Source organism: Acanthochromis polyacanthus, chromosome 1 (genome assembly GCF_021347895.1).
Source record: "Acanthochromis polyacanthus isolate Apoly-LR-REF ecotype Palm Island chromosome 1, KAUST_Apoly_ChrSc, whole genome shotgun sequence".
Classification (NCBI taxonomy): Eukaryota; Metazoa; Chordata; class Actinopteri; family Pomacentridae; genus Acanthochromis; species Acanthochromis polyacanthus.
In genome coordinates, this window is record NC_067113.1 from 45326992 (window position 1) to 45350670 (window position 23679).

A 23679-nucleotide genomic window follows, 5' to 3' on the forward strand; every position below is an offset into this window, starting at 1 on the left:
AGTCACATTCTACTGACTCTAAGTGCAGAAATTCAGTCAGATTTCACTGAATCCGACTGACAGACTACAGAAATCACATCACAATGTGTGAGTTTCATGTCAAATAAATGTTTCTGTTCATTGTCCAGGGTAGAGCCACACAAAGCATGTTAATAAAAGCAGAAGGATCCTTGTATCGCAACAACAGGCTTTTCAATATCCTTCTCTGGAGGAAGACTCACTCTCCTGCCACGGAAAACTCACCTTTGTGCTTCTGCTGTGATTGTTTGTAAATGACGGCAGCATTGATTTCAGCCTCACATGGGATTTTCTGTGTCTGTGTAATTTGTTTGAAGGGAAGGAGGTAAAATGGGAGAAAAACTGGTAATGGAGGTGTAAACAGGAGAGATAACAGAGAGGACTGTACTGTATACAAACAGGCATACTTCAAAGCAGGGGTGTCAAACTCATTTTAGTCCACTTGTAATGTATACTGTGTGCACATTACAAGTAATCTTCTCAACCTGTGTGCAGAGGGGACACACGTACGGTCCGCGGACCGGTACCGGACCGCCAGGGGGTCCGACCCGGCCTGTGGAATACATCTGCAATGTCAAAAAATATTCAAAAAATTATGACCTACATTACCACTGCCTTTGTTTGACCAAACTGCAGCCCCCACATTGTCTGCGAGGGGCGCTCTGTCTCACTCAGAGCGGACGGCGTGACTCGGCACCCGCGGCAGGTGGCAGCAATTCGGAACCCGGGTCTGTAGGTGGGGTTTTGTCTATTGGGGTTTTACCTGCTTTTATGCTGGCCCTGACACGCTCATCAGCAAGACGTCTTTGTCAACAAAGAAAAAAGTGAACATACAGTCAAGTCAAGACAAATGGACCACTTCCTATTCGTTCACTGAGGTGAATGACAAACCTGTGTGCTTGGTGTGTATGCAAGCTAGGAATTTAATCTTCTGAATCTATTTCTCACAAATAAAGACTGAAATTGCCAGTGGTTCAAACCTTTAGCTCGGATAAAGTTTACGGTTTGCATTACAGTGCTCATTAAATGTTCCATTTTTAACTCTTTACCACACAGTGTTTCCTGATGGGTGATGCAGTGATATGCTGTCTACTCACCAGTACACTTCTCCTCCTGCATCTTTACTCACATCCTCCCCACTTTTTCACCGCACATCACCGGTGCCCCATCTGTTGTAAGTCCAACAAGTTTGTCCCAGGGAAGTTTCATGTCGGTTATACTTGGACATACGTTTTCAAAATTGTCTTTTCCTGTCGTTGTCCCGTGCATCGATTTAATGTCCAATGTTTCCTCTGTAACGCTCAAATCGGAGTCCACTCCATGGATGAAGACGGCTAGCTGTGCAGTGTCCATCATGTCAGTCCTTTCATCAACAGCAAGAGTATGCAGTAAACTCTTTGCTTCTTTTGGTCAACCGTGTTCTTAAATCAGTGGTCATCTGACAAACCCGATCAGCAACTGTATTTCTACTCAGGCTTACATTTCCCAACATCTGCTTTTTGTGTGGACACCTTCAGCATACAGTTCTTCAGAAACTCTCCCTTGGTAAATGGCCTGATTTGGCTATCTCTTCTGCCACAATAAAGCTTGCTTTCACAGCAGCTTCACTTTGTGTTTTCGCTCTGGTGAAAAATGTCTGCTGAGATGTCAGATTCTTTTTTAACTCTTCTACTTTCTGTAGCTTCTGGTCTGCATGCAGGTTTTTCAGCCTGTCCTGATGTTTTGTCTCAAAGTGCCATCTTAGATTAAATTCCTTAATTACAGCCACATTAGCTCCACAAATAAGACACATGGCTTTACCGGCAATGTCAACATACATATACTCAACTTCAGATTGCTTTGAAAGGCTCTGTTTTCAGAATCAACTTTTCTTGTCGCTATTGTTAAGGGCTAGCTTTGACGTTACAGCAGGGTTGCAGACAATATAGACGCTTGACTTAAATGACGCGGAAATGTTTCCAGCTAACCTGTCATTCGGCAAGGCAGCGGTTGCGCTGCATTATGGGATCTGTAGTTTCCGTGTTATCAGCGCTTCATATCGTCGGGCCATTAATAACAACAATAATAAATCAATGTAAAATGATCTCGCGGGCCGGATATAATTGTATTACGGGCCGGTTATGGCCCGCGGGCCTTGAGTTTGACACATTTAAAGGATGTGTAAAAGCATGGAGATATACAAACAAGCCTCCTTTTTCTCTGTAACAGCATCAGAAGATGTTGTGGAAATGCTCTTTTCAATGGGTTTAGGATGAGGAAAGCAATGCTGCAGTAGCTGGTGGGACAAAAAACCCCTGATGATACATGTGAATAATATGATGTGACACTGGTGAAATGCCAGGAAAGATGATTAAAGAATGAGAAAAGGTATTTTTGATGAGCAACTTTCTGGTATAGATAAACCGAGTATGCAAATAGGTTTAAAACAAGATCATGATTGTGAGATTGGAGTGATGGAAACGCTGGTTAAAGGCACGTGGACGTACTGCCATCTGTTGACTGAAATCACACATCACGTTGCAGAGTTGTGGGCTTTGAAATGTCACAAAAATGGACAATATAACCTCACATTCATTGTTTAGCAAATGTTACATTGAAATCTCAGAGTCAACAGCAATGCTTGGGCAAAACTCTGTTATTAATGATGCATTTAAAACATTTTTTCCTTCCAAAATCTTTAATTATTAATGTTAAGCTATAAAAATAGCGCTCTATTTATGCTTTTGTTACTGTTCCTTGTATATTCTATATTTTGGTGTTTCTTTAACATGGACGATATTGTCACGTTAAAATGCATTGCAATGAATTAACTGAATGAACTACAAAAAAGTTCACTTTCAGTCAAATTGCAGTCTTTACACCTAAAGCAGTCTGTGATGATTGTTATTTTAAAATTCATTGTACATAATGTGTGAAAAAAAATTGGATTCTTCAATCTTGTACACTATAATTGGGAACTGATGAATTCTAAATCATAACGAGTCTAACTGTATTGATTTGTACAAACCGTATTTTTTTTCTATTGTCAGAGATGGGCTTGAACATTATATTTTTCCAATTTAAAATGATTAACATGAGATTAAGAAGGCAGTAAAGAATTCCATAAAAACATGGTTTTCTATTGTTGTATTTAGTTTTATGGTATTGCAGCTTGACATAAAGGAAAGTAGCATACAGATACATGTGATATACAGTAGTTTCTGTCCAACCCAGACCTCACAGTTCATTCAAATATAACCATTCACAGTCAAAAATCATCATCGGTGTCCAGGGAAAATGCCAAAGTGACATAATTTCCCTTGTTGAACCGATTTTTAATATTCTCTATTTTGATTCAAGTGTAAAATATTCAAAATAAAAAGCACCCTTGAATAAATATTGACCAAACACATTTTGGGAAATATAAAATAACCTTTTACAGTCTACAACAGTGGCCCAATGATTGCAAAATAACCTTATTTAAATTTTAAAAAATGACAGATTTTTGGCATTATATCTTCATAAAATGCATTTTCTTGCTCCAAACAAAATACATTGCTTATTACAGTCTTTATATAATATTCACTGGTTCGACCATCTGAGAGTGACAGCTAGTGTTTGCTACAAATAACACTTTAAAAAAAGATGCAAATAAAAGATGGAAGTAGCACAGGGCATATTGCATTGCAGTGACAGAGCTGTTTGACAAACGCAACTTAAAAGACTTTCCTATGTGTATTTATTTCCATCTGAACAGTGTGCGGAAAGAATTAGGTGCAGTATTATCAGCCAACAATCACCATCTGTCTTCATGTATTTTGGGCTAAGTTGAATAAAACGTCTGAATTCATCACAGATATTTTGGATCTACTCAAATATGATATTTTACCGCATGTATCCTTGCTGTTCTTCTAATGCAGTAAGTGATATATAAAAAGTTTCCACTTCATATTTGAGAAACAACAGCTTCCAGTGTGGTGTTACATCAGAATAAATGAGATGCATGATGTAGGATCTTAACCTGTGACTATCAGTGTAAAGACCGTTTGATGACTGGATCTGCTATTAAGTCCACGTATTTGCCTCCCAGAGTCTATTATATACACTTGTGGCAGAATTAAATCTCCAATCCCATAATGCACAGCGCCAGCAGCACCAATGACACAAGGCTTAAAGTGGGTGTGATCATCGATGCTTTACCTGAGGGGGAAAAACAACATGAGTAAAGTGCATAAAAGGAGAAAAATCTTACAATAATCAATAATTTGCTTTAGCCTCACCCTGAATCCTGATCTTCCTGACTGGACCATCTCCTCCTTCATAGCGGCCGCGAACCATCAGCTCATAGTCTCCAACCTGAGGCATGGGGAAGTCCATGAAGTGCCAACCGGTGATGTAGACCTTCCCGTAGATGTAGCCCGTCTTTCTGAACATGACCTAGGAGACACAAACCATGGATTATTTTCAATATTCCCCTGATTAACCCTTGAAATTTGGTTGATTCTCGCTTTATAAAGCTTGCATGTACCTTGTAGTAGAGGGGGAAAGAAATATTGCCAAAGATGTCGTACGAGATGTGATCCCACCACACATACAACCACTTTCCTGTCCAGCTGATGTAGCGCCACATCCTGGGAGGATCTGGTGGTGCTGTAAAGAAATCATTGAATCAGCCCACATGTAAATTTGCATAATATTACACATCTCATTGTGCTAGCGTTAGATTGCGATCGTCTGTCTTACGTGGTCTCTTTGTGAACATCTCACAGTGTTCACCCGGAGGTCCAAGGCCTGCTCCGTTGAAGGCACGGACCTCAATGAGGTAGTGTGAGTCTGGCAGCATGTTCTCCAGCCGGGTTTGATTGACTGTAGCTGGAACAAAGATACGATTGGCTCCTGGCTCTGGATCATCATACTTTCTCCAGTATTTGACCTGGAAAGCAAGAAACAAAAGGCTTTTTTTTTGGATCATTTTCTTGAACTCTTGTAGACTTTTGAACATCCATCCATCCATTCCCTATACACCGCTTTATCCTCACTAGGGTCGCGGGGGGTGCTAGAGCCTATCCCAGCTGACTCGGGCGAAGGTAGGGGACACCCTGGACAGGTCGCCAGTCTGTCACAGGGCTACATATACAGACAAACAATCAAACTCACATTCACACCTACAGACAATTTAGAGTTATCAATTAACCTCAGCATATTTTTGGACCGTGGGAGGAAGCCGGAGTGCCCGGAGAAAACCCACACATGCACAGGGAGAACATGCAAACTCCATGCAGAAAGATCCCAGGGATTTGAACCGGGGATCTTCTTGCTGCAAGGCGAACGTACTAACCACTACCCACTGTGCAGCCCTGGGACTTTTGAACAGATGGTAGATAATATATTGTGTCATACCTCCCATTATCTTGTAATATCGACGTATCTTTCAGTGGCAATACTTTACTTACTTGCACATCAGATGTAGCCCAACTAATTTGACAGACAGTCTACATGTGCCTTAAATCGAATCATTGCATCTCGGCTTTATGTAAATTAGCAGACTCAAAAGATGAAATGCTTGGTAAAGGCTTGGGTGCTAAGGATCACTATCTTGTTGAAAAATCCACTCCTGGTTCCAGACACTTTTTTATAGTTTGAGTAGCCACATGAGTATGGTACTAGTCCGGAATGTACAAATTGTCAATCAAGATTGAACAAACCTATGTGTAACAGTTTATGCATACAGCTACAGTAGGCAGAAATCTGGAAAAAATTCATTTTTGACTGTTTTCCAATTTTCAATTCAAATGTGCAACAATAATCTACCTTAGTACGCCACAGTGTCCTAGTCTTGCTGCTGACTTTATTGGTCTTTACACACTATCTCACCTAATCTGGGTGAAAAGACCTGTGATTAACAAAAGCCTCCCGTCCTGGAAAAGATTTTCTACAGCCTAAAACTGAGCCAAAAGGACGGGCTGAAGTCTAGGTTCTTCTCAGACCACTAGAATTACCACATGCTAAAATGTTATTGCAGATTTTTTGCTACCAAACGACACAAAAAAGATATCTACCTCAGCTTTAAACCTACAGAAAGGATACTGTTTATATAGCATGTGTTGGGTTTTTCAGCTAGAATATGCCAGTTGTTGTGTCTGTGGTTTTGTACCTGGTATCCCTCAATGTACTGCTGCAGGCCTGTTCCAGTGTCGACCACCGGCAGCCACCACACCAGAGCTTCAGTGGATGAAACCGGCCGAGCATAGACGTCTGTCGGAGATTCTGTCGGTACTGGAGAAGACATTAAAGAAAGACGAGAAAAAAATTACTCGAGTGCAGCTACTCTAAACAGGGACCCCAATATGGTTGAAGGTAAAGTTGAAAAGTTGAACCAAATCCTCACCATCTCGTGGGTAGTAGATGACCTTGGTGTAGCTGTAGGGTCCGTCTCCTTTCAAATTAAAACACTTGATCTTCACCTGAAACTCTCGCACCTGGAAGTCCTCATCAGTGGGAATGAAGTACGAGTCTCTGTGGACGTATCGTCTCGTCTCGGGGTCTGAGATGGTTTCGTACCACCAGTCGTAGGCGTCATGGGGCTTGAATGCCACGATGTAGCCAAACTTCTTGCCATAGAAATACCACGGCTGCACAGGCTGAGCAAGCAGAAAGAGATTCATGTCAACTGTGAAATACATGGAACTTAGGAATGCGACATTGAAAGGGGGAAACATACTGTCCATGTGATAACGATCTCGCCATTTCTTCCTCCATAACCTGCCACATCAGTGGGAGAAACCACCGGAGCTAAAGGACACAAAACAGTTTACCATTAGCACTTTTAAATAACATCTACCATATGACACAGTGACAAATATAAATCTCTTCTCTGTCCTCACCAGCATCCCAGGTTTTAATCTTGAGGGAAGGGATGCTGGCCTCTCCAGAGCCATACTCATTGGTAGCAATGATCCTAAACTGATATTCCATCCAGGGGTATAGATCCGTTACCTCTGCCCGCTCCATAGTGCCATCAAGGAAGGTTGGAGCTGAAGAACATGAAAGGACAACTGAGTTAAATCTTTCTATAAATCGGAGTACAACTGATGACGATGCAAAGTTATACAGAGGTCCCAAGGAAGATGAAAATTCAAAGAGATCACACAACATGCTCTTTCTTCTTTCACAAGGTTGCTCTAGTTTATCTGTGGTGCGAGTTGGCCCCCTGGTGGCAATGAGTAGGACTCACAGGTGCTGGCGTTTCTCCAGTCATCTTCATACAGAGCCCAGTAGTGCCTGGTCTGAATGGTGTAGTATAGGATGGGGCTGTTGTGCTCTGATCCTTTAGACCACAGCAGTTTCACCCATGTGTCACCAATCTCCTCTATCCGGATAACACCGGGAGGTCCTGGAACACCTGGAGATTGCGTAGAGAGGTGTTTTCAATCAAATTACAGTGAAAAAGGAAACTTGACATCTGTCGCTGTCTCAGGCATAGGAGCATGCTGGGACTGACCTACGACTTTGAGGTCAGCGTAGGCGGTGTCGTTGTCCACCACGGTCTGAGCTGTGCAGGTATAGCGACCTTCGTGCCATATCTGGGCGTTCTTTATTCTCAAGTCACCAGTGCCATCTTCATCCTGAACCACCGTAAGCAAAAGGGATAAAGAAAATATCCAATCACTGAGAAGATGTAGTATAAAAAGATTCCATGGCATCGGCTACCCACCATGACACGTTCGTAGTGTTGCCACTCAGCATCAAAGTCAATGACTCTGAAGTCTATCGCCCAGATGAATGTGATGTCCAGCATGGGGTCAAATGAAGCAGCACACCTCAAAATGGTCTCTTCACCAACCTGAACCTCAGTGTCTTCAGGTGCAACTGTAAGGCTGGTGGCCTCTAGGTGAGAGGGAAGATCACAAATAAAGTTGGAATCATTACACAAGTGCAAAATTTTATCACTGTTGCAGTATCAGACACAAGAAGTATGATGATATTGATTGAAAACGTATAAAATTTATCTTAACTTTCTCTGTTTATTGTGTTGAGTCTCTTTTGGCAAATTAATTACACTCAAAATATGCGTGTATTAATGTGGAAAGTCATTGTTCCCATGTTGGAATAACTGCTAGCATCGGATTTTATTTTATTTGTTTAACATTATATCGGTGTTTTATTTTGAAAATGTCACAGTTATCATCAGTACCGGTGTATGTGACACCCCTCATTGAGATTTGTGCACACACACTGACCTGTGATGGTGAGATAACCAGAGCTGTTGGCTTTTCCTCTGTCATTCTCCGCAAAGCAATTGTAAAAGCCTTCATCATTTTTGGTGGCATTGAGGATCTCCAGACTCCCATCGAACATGATGGAAATGCTAAAAATGGACATAAGTAAGTTTTCCAGAGCTGCACTGATTTAAAAAAATACACTGTGTTTGTTTATGTTAAACTTTTATTGTAAATAAGGCAAAATTAAGGAGATGAGCGTAACTACGGGGGTAAAATGGGTCCTTTGTTGTTGCTTCACGATTAAATGAATTGGGCTGACCGTGAATTGTTAAAGAGGAGCTCTTTGCCCTTTGTCCAGGTGAATCGAGGTCTCGGAGCCGCTCTGGGTTTACATTCGATCACCACACGTCCGTCTTTAGCTCCCAGCAGCTGCTTCTTCACAGGCTTGAACTCGAATGTTGGAGCACAAGCTGGAGAGCAAATTTAAGTATAATTACGTATTTGACAACTGTTGTACAATACAATGCAGCAGTAGAGAGCCTTGGAGCCTAATTGTGCTATCTACGGGAGTACAGTTTTCTGAGGTTGCTCACCGATCACTCGCAGCTCAGCGTTGGCATATTTTATGCCCCAGTAGTTCTCAGCGACACACTGGTACATCCCTGAGTCGTCAAAAGTGAGACTGGAAAACTTCAGCTCACCTTTTCCATACTAGAAAGCAACACAGATGTGCACTTGAATATAATATCAAGGAAGATCTACACGCAAAACTGAACTGTAACTTTGACGGTTGGTAATAAAAGTCAGGTTTTCTTTACCATGTACCCGTCTTTGTACCAGCGGATGAAAGGAAAAGGTTTCCCTGATGCCACACAGCGCATGGTGTGCTCTGAGCCAATGTCGATCTGAGTGTTGTTGATGGTTTCTGCCCACTCTGGAGCAGCTGAAAGCACAAAATCATTACTTGATGTTACTATATACAATGCTGATATACAAGTCTTTGTGTTTTTGCAGGGTAGACTCCATAATGTAATTTGCACACCATTAGCGTCACTTACACTCCACATAGAGCCAGGCCTTGTGCCAGTCCTTTCCTTTGGTGTTGATGGCTTCACACTCATACCCTCCCACGTCTTCATACTGAATGTTGTACAGATGCAGAACAGCTCCAGATTCACTGATTTCGTGATTCGCTGGGAGGTCTGTGGCATCCACCTTCCTCCACACAATATGAGGGATGGGACTGAGGAGACACAAAGGTAGTTTGTTCACCATCACTTACAGTCATATGAGAAAGGAAGTACACAGAATGGAAACTGTTAGCTTTTTTTTGACATATTTGGACAAGAAAACATGTGATCCTCTTTAAAGGTAACATACTTGAACTCAGCTAAAAAGAAAATATTTTTTCAGTCACTAGTTAAACAAAAATATCAATAAGAGTTATTTTTCTTGCCAGTACTGCCACTCTCTAGTGGTTTTACACCACTGTTCACCCATGTCCCACTAAATTATTTATTTGCAAGATATTTTGAGAGTTTTCTTGCATGTATTGTCCTGTTCTAAATGTAATTCACATTTTTGGACCATTCCACAACTCTCCATTTCGTCTTTTTGAGCCACTCCTTCTGTATTCGGGATCATTATCTAGTTGAAAAATGTATTTCTGGTTCAACTTTTGGACAGATAGTGTCACATTATCCTTGCAGCGCTCTTTGATATACTGCAGACATCCATGTTAAATCAATGACTGGAGGCTGCCCTTCCCTGAGGCAGAAAAGCAACCCCAAACCACAGTATTTCCAGGACCAATTGTTTACTTGGCAGATATCTAAAAACAATAACTTTCACTACTTTTTTTAGATGGCTACATTCACATAAACTAATTTCCTGCTGTATAGGAAAGCAGAAGTATAATGTGACCCTTATTGAACAAACACCGACTAATTTGAAACTTACTTTCCAAGAGCGAAGCACTCCAATGTAATATTTGAGGCCAGCATGGCAGTGGTGTCTGGAAACTTCACCCTGATGTCTGCTGGGTACTTTCTCTCTTCACCTGAGGCAAAAAAAAAAATGCACCACATAAAAAAAGTTTTAGCTTTTTTTTGTTCAGCTGAAGCCCAGTGACTTACCATCATCAGGAGGTGAGGGGATGAGAGGGATGAACTTGGAGAAGACGCTCTTCCCTAAGACGGGACTAGAAACGAAGCAGGAGTAGTTTCCTGCATCCTGAGCCTCCACTTTGGAGATGTACAGATTCCCCGTTTTCTGGGAGACAAAACGACGGCGGTCGGTGTGCAGGAATACTGGAAACTCATTGTAGATCCAGCGGTAGGTCACCTCCTCTGGAAAGGAAAAGACAGACGGACATGAATGAGTTTGAACCCCAACTTCAGGCTCTAATGAACAAACAGGCCAAACTGATTTTAGGCAATAATGCAGCCTTGGCACTCATATTCATACATATTTCAGAATTTTGAAGTGTTAATGCCTTGAAATACATGAAGACCTGCACATACGTGGCCAGGCTTTCGGAGGCGCACACAACAGAACTGCCCCTTGTCCTTCTTTGACGTACACTGGGTCTCTTTCCTCATCAGGAAACTCACCGATAACTACATAGAAGATGGAAATATAATCAAGGGACAAATCAGAATGATAAATGACTGTAGTACACAAAACAGTGGAGCCTTCACTGCTCATCATACATTACTGGAAGCTCAAAGAAATGAATCAGCTTTAGTCATTAAAAGTCAACAGAGTGGGTGTTTTCTTCTTTCAACACAGAGCGGTTTGATATAGGAGCTAATTTTATATCCCAGCAATTTGTCAAGACTGAAAATTAAGAAGAAATTAAGAAGGAAGACTGATATAAGCCTCAATATCATACAGCAGAGCTGCAGAGAGCTACATCGCAGTCAGATTCCATTAAAAGACCTGCAACTGAGGTTAAGCTCATTATTAATACCTCTGAATCAAAATTAAATCAAAACAAAAGGGCATAGCACTTCAAGTTCTACACTTACACATGCAGTTCAAAGTTTCCATGTAAATATCCTCATGTTTTATGCAAGCTTGACATAAAACATGCATCAGTAACTAGGGATTTAACCCTCCGAGGCCTAAACAGTTTCTAGGCATCGTCGTTTTTGCTCCTATCGCTTTTTCCCCATCGTGGATTCATTGTTCTCTACAAAATAAAATCCTGCATGGAAACATCTAAACCATAGCTAGCAGTAGAGAGAACTCAGAAATGCCTTTTGGACAGTAAACGATTAAAAAAAAGCTACTTGAATTTCTTTGAGTGCTTTGTGTAGACACTGCCTTCAATTCAGCCCAGCTCAATAAAAAAAAAAACTTTTTGACATGACTGGGTCAGCTTACTGGTTCCATCAAGAACTGCAGATTTTTTGTGCTTTTTACCAATTGTATTTGCTGCAAAAGCTTTGATTTGCTATTTTTTTAAAAATATGAGACATGTAGAATAAAGTGACTTAGATGAAAAATCACAACTTTAAGCTTAGATTTGGTTATTTTACCAACAGAACTGTACGTCACACATGATTAGTTCATGGACGATCAGAAAATTGAATATCTGACATGTCTTTCCTTTTTTTTTTTTTTTTTTACAGTTTCTGGCTCCACTAAATGTAATTTTGATGATATTTTGTCAAGACAACATGCCTCTCAAACCCACTGTCAAGTTTTTGTCAAAGAAATATACACATTAAGCTTTACACTGGAGGATCAAACTTGATGCATCACTTCACTTCTTTTTTTCTACAAATTCTCTGCAGCAGCAGGGTTCACATGCTCACATCCAAACTTGACCCTGGCCTCCTTGCTGATGACGGTGCCGTAGATATTCTTGGCCACACAGATGTACGTCCCAGCATGTTTTTTCTGTAGCGGGTTGGTAATAACCAGGTTCCCTCCCACCAGGCTGTAGTGTTCGTCTGGCTGTTCCATCAGCTTGATTTCCCAGTTATCACGGCGCCACCTAGCAGCAACACATATCCAGACTGTAGATACTGCGTGGACAAAATAATCTTGTGGATTCTGTTATGTAGCACTGTTCTTTCCCTTTGGAACTGTGTGTAACCTGTATGAAGCTGGTGGGTTTGCTCGTGCCCTGCAGTTCATGGAGATCCTCCCATCGGGTGAGTCTTCAATGTAGACCACATCCACAGGCTCCTCTTCAAATATGGGGCCATAACCAGTAGCATCCTCTGAGAAATTTCACAAAACAGTACAGTCACGCCCTCATCGAAAACTGTTGTTTTTCTTTTGGACAGCAATTACAAGATGCTCAACTCACCTCCGAATATTCTGGGCTCACCGAACAAGACGGCCACTAGGAGAGCAGAAACATCGCCTCGTCAGTGAACGTGTGCTTATGATCGACAATATTTGTATCACTTTCAGAAAGCAGGTAATACATTTTCTTATTTCCTTGTCTTACCTGTGAGGGAGAAAGAGGAGGAGAGGACCAGCAGCAGCAAAGCAGTGGAAGCCATGATGGACAGAGGGATGCAAACAAGAAGAAGTTGATGGACAGGGTATGAACTGGAGAGAACACAAAAAGAAACACGTTCAGGGTGACCAAATTTAGTTGATTTTGTTTAAACACAACTGGCAGTTTAATTAACACACGTACATGACCTCAAGCACGCAATCTACTGACTGCACGCCATCTGCATCCAGACCAAAAAGCAGCCAGTGCAGATCCAGCTAGAATCCTCCCCGCTGCATATAAATGATTCAGGATGTGAGTGAGTCAGCAGAACAATGCAGGAGTGTGAGCTGAGTGCGTCCACAAAGACACCTGCAGAAACACATGGGCCTCGACTGTGCACACTGAAATCCCAAAGGTGTTTGTACGCAGAAAACACACGGCAGCTCTGCAGCATCTAGACAGCTCCTGCCGTGCCGTCACACTTGCTTACACATCGCTTCTGAAAGAGGAAATCGCAGCACTGCTGAGTGCAAGTGCAGCGTTTCAAGCTCCTCTGACAAATGGGATGTAATGGGAGAAACAGAAGGAAAGAATCAGAGAGAGAGAGGTTAGAGAGCAATGTGGATATTTAAAGCAGGATGAGTCCAGGATAGGAAGAGGTGGAGAGACTGTTTCACTGTAGAACTCGTGTTATGTATATGGGATGTATATGGGATATAAATGAGGGACAAGGGGAAATCTCTGCACAAATCTCCTGTGCCATTTTAGAGTCAGGTAAGCTGAGCATGTGACAGAAATTGAATTTGGGTGCAACAACTAAGCATGCTCCATCTTCAAATATAGCACTTGGAGGCTGTTTCTGTTGAAAACATTTGTGTGAGGCGAGTGACGGCTAACTAAGGGGGTGTTTGTGGGTTGTAGTGTCGACAGTGAGTCAAGAGTGTAAATAAAGATGGAAACATAGAAAAACACTGCAGTAGAAGAGAACAATGATCAAAAACCGTCAGTTGCATTCTAATAAACACCACATAGCACACATTTTATGTACATATCATTTACATTTTAGGTGTTTTCAGTAGGAATTGATCATTCCAAAGGGAACTAATGTTTCTTTCTTTTTGAAAATGTATTTAGAAATAGCACTTTACAACACATTTAATGATACTAGACCTTTTCCCAGTTTTTGTTGTTGTACAGTCAAGCCTGGAATTATTCAAAGAGCAAAGTTTGACTTTAAGTTACTTTTATTCAACCAGCAAGTTTTTTTGGATTGGAAATGACACAGTTGTTTCCCAAAAGATCATTAGGTGATATACAAGAGGCATATATCTATTAGAGATCAGCTGATATGTTTTCTTGAGGGCCGATACTAATACGATTATTAGTAGTCAAGGAGGCCAATAACTGATATTTGAAGCCGATATTCATTTGCAGTGAAAGTGATCCCGGGATCTTTCTGTGTGGAGTTTGCATGTTCTCCCTGTGCATGACTGGGTTTTCTCCGGGTGCTCCGGCTTCCTCCCACAGTCCAAAAATATGCTGAGGTTAATTGGTGATTCTAAATTTTCTGTAGGTGTGAATGTGAGTGTGCTTGTTTATCTCTATGTGTAGCCCAAAGCAATTTATTGCCAAAGAAAAGAGACAAATTTAACATGAAAGTGATCAAACAAAGGAAAGCAGGGTTGGTAGATATTTCTATAGCAAAGAGCCAAATAAAACTAAAAGACTAACAGAGTTCTCAACCTAACTAGAGAAAAACTGAACAACTAAACTCCTTAGCCAAACCTAAACACAGTAGCAACACCCACAAACAAAAAACAGAAATGAGTGCAGAGTACACATAATTAATAAATAAAACATGTGCCTCCAAAACACACATTATCAAATCACCACCCCTCAGTGGCTACCAAACACATACAGGACACGAGTAGCTTCTCACCAAATTAGCCAACTGTTAACAGAAGCTACAGTCTTCACCAAGATGCAGCTAACTTCTCACCAAGTTAACAGCTGCTGACAGAAGCTTCCGTTCCAAATAGCCACCCCTCAGTGGCTACAGAACACAAAGACACCAGAGCCATTGAATCCCAGCCACCTAACAGAGAGTTTGGTTGTAGATTTATAGCAGGTGCGGTCATGGCTGGAGTCTTGCGGGAAGAGGAGTTGCGTTTGTGGACCAATCCGACAGGTCGGGTGTTGGGGACAACCAGGGTTGAGATCAGTTGTGGAGCTCCAGGCCAATCCATCCTGATGTGAGCCAGGTGGGATCTGGAGCTCGGTCTTCAGCCAGCAGTGATCAACACAGGTTCCACAAGCTATCCCAGCACAGAGGCTGTACAAAGTCCATCACCAACCACATGGCCACCAGAAGATGTAACAATGCATTAGAACCAGTGGAGCTTAGATTTCTGTTTTTCCCATCATGATCAATAAGAAACCTGGAAATAATGCTGGATCTATAAAAAATCTGGGGTTACAAATCTGATCCATTTGCTCCAAATTTGGTAGAATTTTTCTTTTTGAATCCTCAAAGAAGAGGTCAGTTTTTCCAATTTGGATATTTCCAAATCTTCATAGAACAAGTATTCCAATGAATGCAGTAGCAGACTAGATGATTTGTTTACTTGCTGGTGCAACAGTTTTGTATCCCTCCTGTGTTCCAAAACCAAAATGTCGCCGAGATGAGAGGCCTTCAAGATCTGGAGTATCTGGGCCTTGAATACCACACTTAATGTTCTGTGGATTCCAATCCAGTATGAACTTCATTCAGGACAATGGTAAACATAATATGTGAAAATGATCAGCATCCTTTGATCCACATCGTCTCCAACATGTCTGCCTTACATTGTTGTACTTTTCTGGCTGACGTGTTTTCTCCATATTCAAGCCCGATTCCGGTTTATTTTCCCCACTCTTCTTTAATGCACAAGGCGTTTCCCTTTTAAGCACACCACAGCATCGCACAATCTAGAGAACAGCATATTAGGTACTGAGCAGAGATATGATTTTAAGAATTTATGTATCTGCTGTTCTGATTAAAATACTCTGCTTTGAGGCACCGAGGTAAGTTGTCGTGCTCGAGGCTGTGTGTGTTCTGAGAGGGAAAACTGCATGGAATTTTTGGGTGTAAATGAGATTGTAAGTTATTTTCTTATCTAATTTTCAAATCTCTTCTCTCCTCTGTTGGGACAAAATTCTGTATTGTAAGCACACCATGTGAAAAGTTCTGGCTCGCATATGACTGGAACACCTTCTGCCATATGTTTAGTGAGATTTATTGCAGGTTTGCCTTTCTTTTTTCATCTCTTCCAACTGGACTGTGAACCCTGTATCAGCAATTACGGCTTGCAGGGGCAAGTTAGTAGCCACTCCAAATTGAGAGTCTTTCCATTTGGCCTTGTACTGCAATAATTACACCAATAGTGAGCTGTGAGGCACAGAAATAAGTTCTTTAACAAAAAGTCCCATTCCTGCTTTTTCTTTTCCTGGTGGTAGCACAATATAAGAGACGCAAAATAAGCAGAAATCCAATTGTTCTACTCCTTAAATGGATTTGCACAGCCAGATTTTCCATAGCTAATCTTGTTATGCTGGTTGGTAGATTGGTAAGACACATCTCTGTCATGTCTTGTTTTGATCTGTTGTTGCAAAGTGAAGCAGAGCCCCAAAATTGCACAGAACAGCTGCATCAATTGCTAGCTATCAGGAAAAACAATCAACACAGCTGCTGCACACAAACATACAGAAAATACAGTCGTTAATGACTTCCACCAGAGCTTTCTTGGGGTGTGTACTCTCCATGAAGATGTGCATGTCCATACATTTACTCGTTTGGCGTAGAATGCATCACAAAGCACTGAAATCGCCCTAAAACATCAGCTTAATGCTCAGGCTACAACCGATAATCTTCCTACAGTGTCACAGGGCACTGGGCTGCGATCAGGAGAGGGAATTAAAAACAGCAGTCTTCTCTTGGAAATGCTGAGAAAATGGGATGCAATGTTGAAAAAAGCTAAAGGAGCACATGCAAAGAAGCTTAAGTTTGCGCTCCAGGGTAACTTATAATAATGAAAAAGGTACATTTAAGGTAAATAGCTAGGGCTAATATCACAGCTTTCTACAGCAACAATCATCTGGCAACAAGCTAGCAGAAACATAGTCTTTGCAGAGTCATTCTGGGTGTGAGATGGACTGCACAAACTGTCAGACATCCCATTATTCTCAGTCAGCAGCCTCATCCATCCCAGCCAGGCAGGAATATAAACAGAGAGAGAGAGAGAGAGAGCAAGCAGAGGCATCCACCCAGTACAGAGATGCAGAGACTGCAGCACTGACTCCTCATGGGCACTCCTGATGACTCAACACTAATACCACGATGCTATACAGCAGTCGCCTGCTTATGTCTTTCAAATGCACGGCTGTATATCCACCATGGAGCTTTGACATGGAGTAAAAACACCAAAAAAGCAGACAAGACGATGCTATAGCTGCACCGGTTAAATTTAAATCATGCAAATATCATTAAAAAAATCCAACTTTTAGAGTTTTATATGTGGTTTTGGCCTTATAGACTGGATCTGCGCCAGTCTATCCTCTGATCAATTCATCCGTTTTCATATGTTCCCCTTGGCAATAATCCCATCGCAGATCCTCTTTGGACAGAGCGGCGAAATTTAGGTCAGCACATGTATTAAGCCCACTGTCTTAGTGACTGACCAAACAACTGTGTGGATTTGTACATGCAAGAAATCACATTTTAAAATCATGATTGTGGTTTAACCTCGGGCTTGCTTCAGTAGACATAACGCCAATGTTGAGGATTTCATTTCCTGGTGCTGTGTCCATTTTGTCAATGTTTTTGACATGTGGGCAGGTAGTTGTTTGTGCACCCTTATAAATTTTGCACATTTCGGTTGCAGTTTAGGAGACAAGGGAATGAAAGAATGAAGAAAATCCTGCACAGTGTGACAGAGCACATTCCTAAGTTGTTAATGCACTTACGTCGCAAATAAAAAAACACACTATATCAGCTCCTTTTCTTGCAAATCATGCCATTTGCAAAAAGAAACAACCTCCATCATTTTGAAGCTGGATACACAGCGTTTGGATTCGTATCCTAACAGTTTTTGCAGCATTTAAGACTTGATATGATGGTTTCTGCATTGTTTTAATGACACTAGAACACATTCTTCAAACAGCACTTGAGGAATAAGGGAGTTGCCCTCTTGCCCAACACTTAATCCTTCACCAGACAGATGCCATGATGCCTCCACAGCCTCCCTGCGCCCTTGACGCATTCAAATCTGACACTTTTCACCTTGAGTCTCCTCCCTGCACACACAGACACTTTTCTTTAGACTGAAAACTGCACAGTGAGAAGCCAAACCGGCCTTTTAAAAATACAATTTTAATCTCCTGACTTTGTCGCAGCAGCCTCTAAAAGTAACTGCGCAACCCCCTTACATCACTTCACCCCAGTGACGACTGAGCGGCACCGGTGATTCGCTGCTCTGCATTGCGGTACTCCAGTGCCGGTCCGTTTCAGCTGCACGCTGCGCTCAAACCGCACACCCGGCTTTACGCTCACACAAGTCCAGACATAAAAGCCAAAGCTCGGTAACGCGCACTCCGGTGTGGTGTCGTTCTTACCTTTGAGGGCAGAATGAGGGGGGGGATCTCAGAACACTCTCCTCATGGCTCACCTGGACCCGAACCGCGTCGTCCCCACAGAGCCCACCCGCCGGAGCGTCCCGTTCACACCAACTTTTCCATTGGATGGCGGAGGCTGAGTGGCACGTCCAGGCGGAGGCGAGGACGAGGCTCTGATTGGTCCGTCAGGGAGGGAGGGATGGGAGAGTGGTGCTGATGCTGCTGCTGCACATCCCAGACAGGGACGTAAAAGCACCTTGAAAAACCTTATAAATCCTCATGTGGATTCCCTCGTTGGATTGCCTTTAAACTGCACATCAAACAACAAAAAAAATCAACGTAAAAACATTAGTGGATTACTTTAGTCCCTTTTATTTTAGTGATAAAACACAAGCAAATACAAACATGTTCCCAAATCCTCAAAATGAATAAAATCGGGAAAAGTTGAATAAACAGGACTACAGAATCTAGAAAAGGCCACTCTAGTTTGTGCCACCATGTGCTGTGCATCACAAATGACCTTCACATCCATCTATTATTAATGACAGATCCCAGACACGACTTCCTGAGATGAGAGAGAATATGATTTGATCCACAAATTGACTGTTTTTGTGGAAAATGCAGGATAAATTGTGCATTGCAATCCTCCATTTTTCCCTGATTTAAATGACTCTTATTGTAATTTTTATTGCAAACACTGTTTGGAACCAAATCAAACCTGCCTTTGTCATGTTCATCTCATCATTCAGCCATCAAATTTAGATGGATTTGCTTTTGGAGAGGCAGAACAATGCAGAAAAGCTGCCCCAGTACATGTGAATAATAATTTAAAGAAAAAAAAAAAACAAAAAACGGAGACACAGCCCATGCACCAGATGCACGTTAATCTGGCCAGGATTAACTTTTGGAGGTTTATCTCTGTGGGTTATTAGCTGGGGAAAATAAAACAAATCACACACTAGGTGGAGCCACATGCACACAGTTTTGCATCACAAAGAAAGAAGAAGACAGAACCCATTTGAAATCCTGAAACCAACATTTATTTCATTGTTTTTTAAACTTCATTTAAAATACAAAATATTTTGCAATATTATATTGTAGAGTAAACAATTTTGACAGCCTTTCATGCTTCTCGTGTAGCTTCAACATTAACCAGAATGTCATATTATATCATATCATATACTGTATATCCTACTGTATGTTCACCAGTAACTAGAACATTGTTTCCAGGCTATTCACACTCCAATTTGCCAGTCCACTTATGTATCCATGCCGGCCATCGTTCCATATGCTCAAAATTAGTTTTATTTTGTTATTTTTTTTTGAGTGCACACACTTAAAAGGACGTGTCATTTTCCTGCGACATCTAGTTTAGGACAGCAGTTCTCCAGCGTGATGCATTCAGACACCAGATGTTGTCGTAAATTAGATGCATGGAGTGTTTGAAATGACACGGCCTGTTTAATTGGGTGTGTTTTTATAAAAAATACAGGAAATGTGCATGAACTGTCAAAGACAGAAACAATACAGGTGTCACAAGAGCTCAGTCACAAGTTAAATAATCTCCTTTGATACCTGATAGGCTAAAACGTTTGACTTAGCAAATTTCACCTGACGAGTTAAAAAAGAAAAGAAAAGAAATTTCACACCAAAATGAAAAAGTGAAAACTGTAAATAGTCTCATCTCACGCAATGCCATTTTTTTGTTGTTTGTTTTTTTGCCAGCCCCCTACCCATAATGCAGCGGGGCCGACTGAGGTCAAGCTCTCATCTCCAACCTCTACGCTCAGTTCAAGCCAATTATTTACAAAATACAACAGAAATATCTACATGTGGAAAGCCGACACGTTGCAACCTAAAAACTTGATGCAAGTTATGATAAACCTAAAACATGGAAATGTTCTCTGAGAAAAAAAAAAGAAGTAGTCTTGGATCTCCTGCAGGAGCAGACTGCTTGACACACATTGGATTTATTGACCGTCAATGGAAATAGAAAGCAGTAGTTTACATCACGCACGCTGTAACACGGTAGCATGCATGTGCTGCACACACACGCACACGCACTCATGCACCCAAACATTCACACGTAAGCTTCATTCATTTACAGTAATAGAAAACTCACTGAGTGCTGCGCTCAGACGACATATATATAAGGTTAAATGCATAAACCAAAGTCACCAGTGTGTTTACCATTTGCAGTGAAACAAGCAATATTTTTCATTCACAAAAATGGATACTTGTTTCCACATTCAGCATCAATTCTCCAACCCCCTTGAATTTCCTAAGAGCTACCAGTAACGGTGAGTCTGTCCCACATGGTGCGTCTGGCTTCCATTGGCAGTTACCTGGTGAGCAGGTTGGCAGTAGTTTGGTTCCTCCTCCAGATGAAACGAGGTGAGGAGGAGAGAAATGAATCATGACCTCAGGTTTCTTACATTTTTTTCCACTATTCCACATATTTCCTTCAGGGGAGATGCTTTTTTTTTTTTTTTTCACGGTTTGCGTACCACGTGAGCTAATGGTAGCTGAATAGCATGATTGTCAACAAGGCCAGAACAATCTACAGCTGGAAACGATTCCTCGCAACTATAACGCCTGTCAAATCTGTCATATTCAAAATGCACTTTTAAAATAGTGTCCCTGGACTGCTCATACTTACAACTCAGTGACCACACAGCTCATAACACAGTTTAAATGTTCCCCTGTGAAGAATTTCTTCATCATCGCCTGAATCCTGTAGCTTATTTTCCATGAACGTTTAATGTAGCGTTTAATACTCGCATATATTTAACAGCTAGAGTTAAGTTGGATGGTATTTTCTATGTAACGCGTTCTTTTTTAACCAACTCGTGTATGAAGAGGGATGTAACTCTGTGGATCTAGGTCACCGTTCTCTACAAAGGCACTAGAAACCGTGCTGAGACCTTTTCTTGATCGTCAACATCTAAAATATCCAGAAACTACAGTGTGCACTTTCAGTGTAACATATTTTTCTGCCGGTGTACAGAGCAGAATAGGAGAGAAATGCTATTGGTAATGATGTTTAGCTCCGACACAATACCGTGATCATTGAAAACAAAAAGACTCGAACAGTGGCCACGACTCCGGGTGGAAGCACTTGACGATGACACTGGATCAAGAAGCACAGGAAAGAAACGGACTGGGGAAAAAAGTCGGAAACACGAGCTCGAGAAAACATGAGGCTAAAAATCAGGCCGACTGGAATTCAATGTGGGAGTTCTGGCTGGCTGGCTGGCTGGTGTGATACGGAGTGACCAAACGCTGAGTTCAAAGCATTTTCTTGCCAGGTTTTCCAATGACTACAAATGGACAAACCTGACCTTGAAATATAGCTTTCTTTCTTATTCCATTACATATGTACAAACAGTCCGTCTGTCTCAAAAGAAAAATAAAACAAAAGCTAGCTTCTACTTTGAGTCACACACTTCCCAGCAGGGTGTGTTGAGGACACCGCTGCCGTTTTTTTCCTCTATATAATCATACGCCATTTAACACTTTCCGAAAACAACAAAAAAAGGCGGCTGCTTGTAGGGGTGCACCATATACAGCTTCAACACCTCTGCAACAACTGACACGAGTGTGGTGAGATGCTTAATAGAATCATGATTTACTCCATGCAGATGTTTGTGATCGGGGTGTGTATTTGCCTGCCTTTTGGGTCATGTCCCATAATTTCTTAAAATATATATATTTGGATATTCGGTATGTTTGAGATCAAATGGCATCAACACACACACACACACACACACACACACACACACACACACACACACACACACACACACACACACACACACACACACACACACATTTGGCCACACAGTCTGAGTGGTAAGACCCTTCTCTGGTACATTCCTCCTGCTCTTCTATATTGCTTGCTCTCTCCTTTTCCTCATCGCGTCATTCATTTCACACCTTTTAGCGGTCATGGGGGGGTTGTGGTGTTAGTCTTATCGAGTGTGTGTTCATTGGGAGGTCACAGTGTGACTTTGGGGAGTGGGGGCTGGCAGGGAAGCGGAGATGAGGACGTGTCAGCAGTCTTGGTGACGGGTAGCCGTGGCCACCAGAGCGACAGCCACCACGGGGTAGAAGTTAGGCGTCCACAGAACGACTGTCACCTTAGCAACTGTCACCACGGAGGCAGTCTCCATGGTCACATTTGCCAGGGTGACAAGGATGCAGGCCGTAGCAACAGTTGCAGCCAGGGCTGTAGGCCCCTTCGTTAGACGAACGAGTTCATGGCGTTGACGGGCGACGGGGCCTCTGAGCTCTCGTTGCCTTCGTGAGTGTCTTTCTCTTTCTTGCCGCTGTACTGGCCGATGAAGGAGCCGTCCTCGTTGAACTGTCCGTCCCCGCCCTCCCCGTAGTCCACCAGACTGTCGTCGCTCTCGTCGCGGCGCACCGTCCCGTTGGACGGCGTCCGGCTGCCCTTCAGCGGCTTGTGGTCCTCTGTGTCACTGTAAAAGACGTTTTAAAGGAAGGTCAGGGAGGAATAACTCATGCGGTTTGCACAACTTCTCTGCCCACACTGAGTACAGGCTCTCAAGCGTTTTAAACATTAGCAGTCTGGCTTTTCCACTGCACAAGTAGATCCTGATAATGTCACAGCAGCATGACCTTCTATTGTTTTTTTATATGCACAATGTTCAAGTGCACTGCAGAACACATACATGAGAAGTCACTTTTTCCATTCAACTCAAGGGTTCTCTTAATGCACAGAAACAGTATAGCTCATGAGGCTGTACTTGTACAGTGGAGGAGCCGAGCTACATATATAGGGCTATCTATAGTGTTAGTGCTGTAGTGGTTTAAGCCCGGGTGCAATGCTACAGAGGATTCTGCAAATGCGTGCTGTTCAGTCCTTTACCTGCATTAGAATGCAATTTCTGAAGGGATTTCAGTCAATATGCTTCCATGCAATTATCAAAATGCAATTATATTTACAAAGGTAGTCACTGTTACCACTTATATCCTGTTTTTATGCTCCAGTTTTCTATTTGATACTACGCAAGCTCTACATTTCAGATCAGAATGCTGTAACTCACTAAAATAATCAAATTAAATGCACTTAATAAGCAAAATAACGAAATAAAGGAATCTAGAGTAAGTAAAAGCAATTGTAACTGAATGTAAAATTTCAGTGTTGAGGCTCTAACTGTAGTTGCGGTGTTGACACAGTCACAGAAATGACTACGATGCCACAGTCGACCAGTTGCATTTGTTCTTGCCTTTACTTTCACTTGAGTTAGCAAGAGCTTAAAGGCATTTTATTGGTTGCGTGAATTGCATGCTGGTTTAAACCGCATCTCGTCTTACCTCTCCATCGACCTA

The 23679-nt window shown here is 41.9% G+C and overlaps 2 protein-coding genes across 10 annotated transcripts in view; both read right to left on the reverse strand.

Moving 5' to 3' along the window:
- Positions 1-3129: 3129 nt before the first annotated feature.
- On the reverse strand, positions 3130-18472 carry cntn1b (contactin 1b). The gene is made up of 24 exons (XM_022222626.2): positions 18328-18472; positions 12685-12788; positions 12541-12576; positions 12325-12451; positions 12041-12222; positions 10742-10837; positions 10355-10567; positions 10179-10278; positions 9278-9462; positions 9038-9162; positions 8813-8930; positions 8539-8689; positions 8238-8365; positions 7712-7884; positions 7499-7622; positions 7232-7399; positions 6882-7031; positions 6719-6789; positions 6386-6638; positions 6152-6273; positions 4741-4930; positions 4526-4647; positions 4278-4434; positions 3130-4197 (listed from the first exon to the last, which is right to left on the reverse strand). The coding sequence occupies exons 2-24, from the start codon at positions 12737-12739 to the stop codon at positions 4115-4117; spliced, it is 3129 nt and encodes a 1042-aa protein (XP_022078318.2). The 5' UTR covers positions 12740-12788; positions 18328-18472; the 3' UTR covers positions 3130-4114.
- An 872-nt stretch (positions 18473-19344) lies between these two features.
- Positions 19345-23679, reverse strand: part of nrcama (neuronal cell adhesion molecule a) — a 74362-nt gene continuing 70027 nt past the window's right edge. For 8 of the 9 annotated variants that reach the window (XM_051946262.1, XM_051946122.1, XM_051946557.1 and 5 more), the window contains one exon: positions 19345-22805. In XM_051946262.1, coding sequence (XP_051802222.1) covers positions 22571-22805 — 235 coding nt within the window. In that variant the 3' untranslated portion in view covers positions 19345-22570. The other variant, XM_051946446.1, reaches the window with a different exon arrangement.